The sequence below is a fragment of the Salvelinus namaycush genome, chromosome 22, assembly GCF_016432855.1.
Source record: "Salvelinus namaycush isolate Seneca chromosome 22, SaNama_1.0, whole genome shotgun sequence".
Taxonomy (NCBI): domain Eukaryota; kingdom Metazoa; phylum Chordata; class Actinopteri; order Salmoniformes; family Salmonidae; genus Salvelinus; species Salvelinus namaycush.
In genome coordinates, this window is record NC_052328.1 from 15,200,190 (window position 1) to 15,206,189 (window position 6,000).

The 6,000-nt window shown below is 42.6% G+C and overlaps 1 protein-coding gene across 1 annotated transcript in view; it reads right to left on the bottom strand.

Moving 5' to 3' along the window:
• LOC120017912 (melanopsin-A-like) overlaps nt 1–3,615 on the bottom strand; it is a 66,690-nt gene extending 63,075 nt beyond the window's left edge. Inside the window, exon 1 of the mRNA XM_038960869.1 lies at nt 3,466–3,615. Coding sequence (XP_038816797.1) covers nt 3,466–3,615 — 150 coding nt within the window. The remainder of the gene's footprint in view (nt 1–3,465) is intronic.
• Nucleotides 3,616–6,000: the final 2,385 nt, after the last annotated feature.

The following is a 6,000-nucleotide window of genomic DNA, read 5'->3' on the forward strand; positions in this document are numbered from 1 at the left end:
ACGTTCTAAGGCTAAGATGTGATAGGCTTTCAGGTTCCCACACAAATGTGCATCGCTGGCACCATATATATATTCCGGAGTCTGACATTACTGGTTCTGATATTGCTTGTTCTGGTATTTCTTTAAAATAAAAATGGTCATAAATTGGTTATTGTATTGTTTCTATATATGACTGCACTGTTGGAGCTACAAACATAAGCATATTGCTGCACCTGCAATAAAATCTGCAAATCTTTGACCAATACATTTTGATTTGATGTTAAATGTTGAAGCTACATAAAAATATGAAATAAACTATTTATTTGGGAAATATTCAGGATTTGCTCTTTTCGTCATTAGCATGCTGATGATTTGAAGTTGAATTGGATTTATTTTTATCTTACTTATAAGACATTTAATACACGTTGTTTAGTATATTTAGTACTTTTAATATGTTTAGTTTACTTTTCTTTGTGAGAAGCAAGTTCATTTAAAGTTATATGTGATTTGGTTTACATAGATACGACATTTCAATGTTGTTAATACACAAAGTAACCAACAAGCCGATATAATTTGCAGCAAACAGTACAATGTTCGCCACAAGTTTCCCAGAATTGTTTGCCAGAAGTTCACAAGTCGCAGCAAATTTGCTGCAACAGTTTGCCACAAAACAAATTTGCATGTGAAAATATGAACTTGCGGAAAATTTGCCAAAGATTTGCCACAACTGTTTACCAGAAGCCTGTTTTTCGATGAGTGAGTCCTGCTATTGTTCCACAACATCAATGAAGTGCACTTTCTATGCAAAACCCAATCATGTATAGTAATGCCCGAGCAACTCAGCACCTGCCTGTGCATGCCAAGGAGAGATATCTCTGGAAAGGGGACGGCGGCGGTTTGAGTGTGTGCCCAAAATCAAAACCATAAACCCCAGAATGAACACACAAACAAACAAAATCTGGAAATGCAGGAATCTGCATTTTTATAATATTTAGAGTGGATTTTATGGAGTTATGTATGTTGAACTAAGATAACAATAACCCAAATGAAATATTGCGTGTCGGAGGGAAATCTGGAGGGGGCGGCTAAAATGAGTCAGCCATCTGACAGGACGGTTCTGACGGAAGTTGTGCTGTCTAATTGTGATGCTCAGGCAACCTTTTTCTGATTGCAATCATTCACAGCTGTGTCATCTCAGGGACTGGGACAGACTAACAACATGGAAATGCCATCAGAATGTACTTGATATTTCATCAAAGGTGGCAGGTGATATTTACCCACTGAAAGGGCTCTGCACCTCATTGTCTCTTTGGTTAAAAAAAAAACAGCATTAGTATTTACACTGTGGGTAACATTCTGTAAGACCATTTAGTAAGACAGGTGAGAATGTAAGCTAGACATTTACCTTAAATACCACTAAAATAAGTATGACAGACATAAACACACACATGCAGAGCGAGAAAGACACAGAGAGAGGGACAGGCACACAGAGAGAGACAGAGAGAGAGGGACAGGCACACAGAGACAGACACAGAGAGAGGGACAGGCACACAGAGAGAGACAGAGAGAGCTCATCAACCAAGAATTCACAAAATGGGACAAACACCAAATTGAGGCTCTGCATGCAGAATTCTGCAAAAAAGATCCTCCTTTTACACCGTAAAACACCAAATAATGCATGCAGAGCAGAATTAGGCCAATACCCGCTAATGATCAAAATCCAGAAAAGAGCCATTAAATTCTACAACCACCTAAAAGGAAGCGATTCCCAAACCTTCCATAACAAAGCCATCACCTACAGAGAGATGAGCATGGAGAAGAGTCCCCTAAGCAAGCTGGCTCTGTTCACAAACACAAACAGACCCCATAGAGCCCCAGGACAGCAACACAATTAAACCAAACCAAATCAAGAGAAAACTAAAATATATTTACTTGACACATTGGAAAGAATGAACAAAAAAACAGAGCAAACTAGAATGCTATTTGGCCCTAAAGAGAGAGTACACAGTGGCAGAATACCTGACCACTGTGACTGGCCCAGACTTTAGGAAAGCTTTGACTATGTACAGAATCAGTGAGCATAGCCTTGCTATTGAGAAAGGCCGCCGTAGGCAGACCTGGCTCTCAAGAGAAGACAGGCTATGTGCACACTGCCCACAAAATGAGGTGGAAACTGAGCTGCACTTCCTAACCTCCTGCCAAATGTATGACCATATTTTAGAGACACATATTTCCCTCAGATTACACAGATCCACACAGAATTCAAAAACAAACCCAATTTTGTTAAACTCCCATATCTACTGGGTGAAATACCACAGTGTACCATCACAGCAGCAAGATTTGTGACCTGTTGCTACAAGAAAAGGGCAAACAATAAAGAACAAACACCATTGTAAATACAACCCATATTTACGTGTATTTATTTTTCCTTTTGTACTTTAACTATTTGCACATCGTTACAACACTGTATATATACATAATATGACATTTGAAATGTCTTTATTCTTTTTGAACTTCTGTGAGTGTAATGTTTATTGTTCATTTTTTATGTTTATTTCACTTTTGTTTATTATCTACTTCACTTGCTTTGGCAATGTTAACATATGTTTCCCATGCCAATTAAGCCCTTGAATTGAATTGAATTGAATTGAGAGAGAGAGAGAGAGAGAGAGAGAGAGAGAGAGAGAGAGAGAGAGAGAGAGAGAGAGAGAGAGAGAGAGAGATGAAGGTAGTCACTCAGTCGCAAATAACCAATAACCAGCATCTTAAAGTGGCTTCAGTTGAACAGCACAATCGGAATGGAGCGTTAACCAATTTGTTACCCTTTAAAAGGTACCCCTTTGCTCCTAATTCTTTAATAAATACATTTTAACCCACAAACAGTGAGTAAATGCAAAAGCCAGGAGCATTGAAATGGGCCATCAATAAAGGGTTTGCAAGTAGGTGCCAAATCAATAGGCTGAAGTAAGGGAGTCCATCTGAATCGTTGCTGTGATGTACAGTGGATGTTTGATGCACATACTATATGACTGTAAATGTAATGCACATCTTTCTTACTTTCTATTCTCTAAAGTCAGATCTGCACTGTAGAACAGAACACTCTGTATTGCAGGGTGAATGAATAAGCATTTTTGATCATTCAGATGTGCCCCAAGAGAATAAGGTTATTCATGCATTTCAGGACAGCTGTCAAGAGAGAACTTTTTAGCTGAGCAGATTCTCTGCAATCTGCCTATCACATTATTACTTTTGTTGTGGATGTCAATCTGAATTATTTATTATTTCTGAACAAGACAAGGCAATGTCATTCAGAAATTATAGCTGCATCAGTCATTGAAATACATATTTTGACATGAGGAAGAGCAATCAGTTATCATTACAAACATAGCAAATTCTTACAATCACAATGAAACCAAACGCAGGTCCTACATGAATGATCAGGCTACTTCAACCTGGGATCGAATAATAAACAGGTCAAACACTTACAGAGGTGGTAACAGATGGCAGGTCCACCATCCAGGACTCATTGACCCCCGTGTCGTTCCAGGAGGAGAGCGTCTCCACGATGCACGTGCAGTTCGGGTCCTGGAACGGACACGAGATGCGCTTCGGAACCGAGCGCATGGCGTCGCTCATCGCTCCACTTTCGCCCTACAAGACTGACGGGCCACCCAAGATGGATTGTAGGTGGACAGTGGGAAAGAGAAATAAGCTGGGAGTCCTGACACAAATCCGACAGCTGTCCGACTAGAGGCAAATATGAAACTTCAATATGGCCAAGTGATGATAACTTCTCTTGTTGGCTCCACAGTGGGAATCTGTTCTGGAAAGTTATCGATTATCGATATGAATGTTAATTGACTACAGTCTACGTAGGTTATGGGTCTTGATATGTGTAGTCGGTGAGACACAGCGGCATAAAACACAGTTTGACAACCGCAAGAGAGGATGACGTTTCATACGCTCTTGCGCCCGCCACGCAACAGCATTTGCCCGCCACGCAACAGCATTTTTTTATTTTTAAATTGACATATTTATGTATCGCTCTTTTCTCCATGTCCTTGCTCCAAGTTGTCACTCCCCACCAGGGGGCCAGGGTTCAGCTCTGGAATCACGCTTTCCACAGTACTCAGAGGGTCGGTTTCAAAATTACTGAAAAGGCACTTTCATTATCACATTTGTGCCAAAGAAGCCATTGCATTTGTCCAGTAATTGTCTCACTCACAGTCAAATATATTAACATGTAATACGGTTGTGGCAATAGTTACCATAGTCACAAAGTCCAAATTGGTTATATCATACAAACTCATGAAAACCAAAATTATTTTTTTGGTCTTAATTGAAGGTTAGGGTTGGTCATAAGGTTAGCAGTGTGGTTAAGGTTAGGGTTGAGGTGAGGTGAGGTTTAAAATCAGATTTGATCTGTTTATAACTGTGAATGTGGTAACTAGTGATGACCAATTTACACTGGACAAAAATATAAAGGCAATATGCAACAATTTCAAAGATTGTACTGAGTTACAGTTCATATAAGGAAATTGGTCAATTGAAATACATTCATTAGGCCCTAATATATGGATTTCACATGACTGGGAATACAGATATGCATCTCTTGGTCACACATACCTTAAAAAAGGAGTGTGGATTTTTTAAAAACAGTCAGTATCTGGTGTAACCACAATTTGCCTCATGCAGTGCGACACATCTCCTTCGTATAGAATTGATCAGGCTGTTGATTGTGGCCTGTGGAATGTTATCCCACTCCTCTTCAATGGCTGTTCGAAGTTGCTGGATATTGACTGGAACTGGAACACGCTGTCGTACACATCGATCCAGAGCATCCCAAACATGCTCAATGGGTGACATGTCTGGTTATTATGCAGGCCATGTAAGAACTGGGGACATTTTTAGCTTTCAGGAATTGTGTACAGATCCTTGTGACATGGGGCCATGCATTATCATGCTGAAACATGAGGTGATGGTGGCGGTGTAAGGGCTGTCGATCTCCTCATCCTCGGACGAGGAGAGGAGAGAAGGATCATCAGACCAAAATGCAGCATTCGGGAAATAAGCCATCTTTTTATTATAAACGACGGCAACACGAAACAAACACTTTCAAATCTACAAAACAAGAAAACGACGTTGACGAAACCTGAACATAAACTTACATAACTAAACGTAAACTCACGGACAGGAAACAGACGACATCAAAATAAACGAACAGCCAAACAGTCCCGTATGGTACATACATTCGACGACACAGGAGACAATCACCCACAAACAAACAGTGAGAACACCCTACCTAAATATGACTCTTAATTAGAGGAGAACGCAAAACACCTGCCTCTAATTAAGAGCCATACCAGGCAACCAAAACCAACATAGAAACAGATAACATAGACTGCCCACCCAAAACACATGCCCTGACCTAAACACATACAAAAACAACATAAAACAGGTCAGGACCGTTACAGAACCCCCCCCTCAAGGTGCGAACGCCGGGCGCACCAGCACAAAGTCCAGGGGAGGGTCTGGGTGGGCAGTTGACCACGGTGGTGGCTCCGGCTCTGGACGCTGTCCCCACACCACCATAGTCACTCCCCGCTTCTGTCTTCCCCTTCCAATGACCACCCTAAAACTAACATCCCCTAAATAAACAGCCAGCACCGGGAGAAGGGGCAGCACCGGGACAAGGGGCAGCACCGGGACAAGGGGCAGCACCGGGACAAGGGGCAGCACCGGGACAAGGGGCAGCACCGGGACAAGGGGCAGCACCGGGACAAGGGGCAGCACCGGGACAAGGGGCAGCACCGGGACAAGGGGCAGCACCGGGACAAGGGGTAGCACCGGGACAAGGGGTAGCACCGGGACAAGGGGCAGCACCGGGACAAGGGGCAGCACCGGGACAAGGGGCAGCACCGGGACAAGGGGCAGCACCGGGACAAGGGGCAGCACCGGGACAAGGGGCAGCACCGGGATAAGGGGCAGCACCGGGACAAGGGGCAGCACCGGGACAAGGGG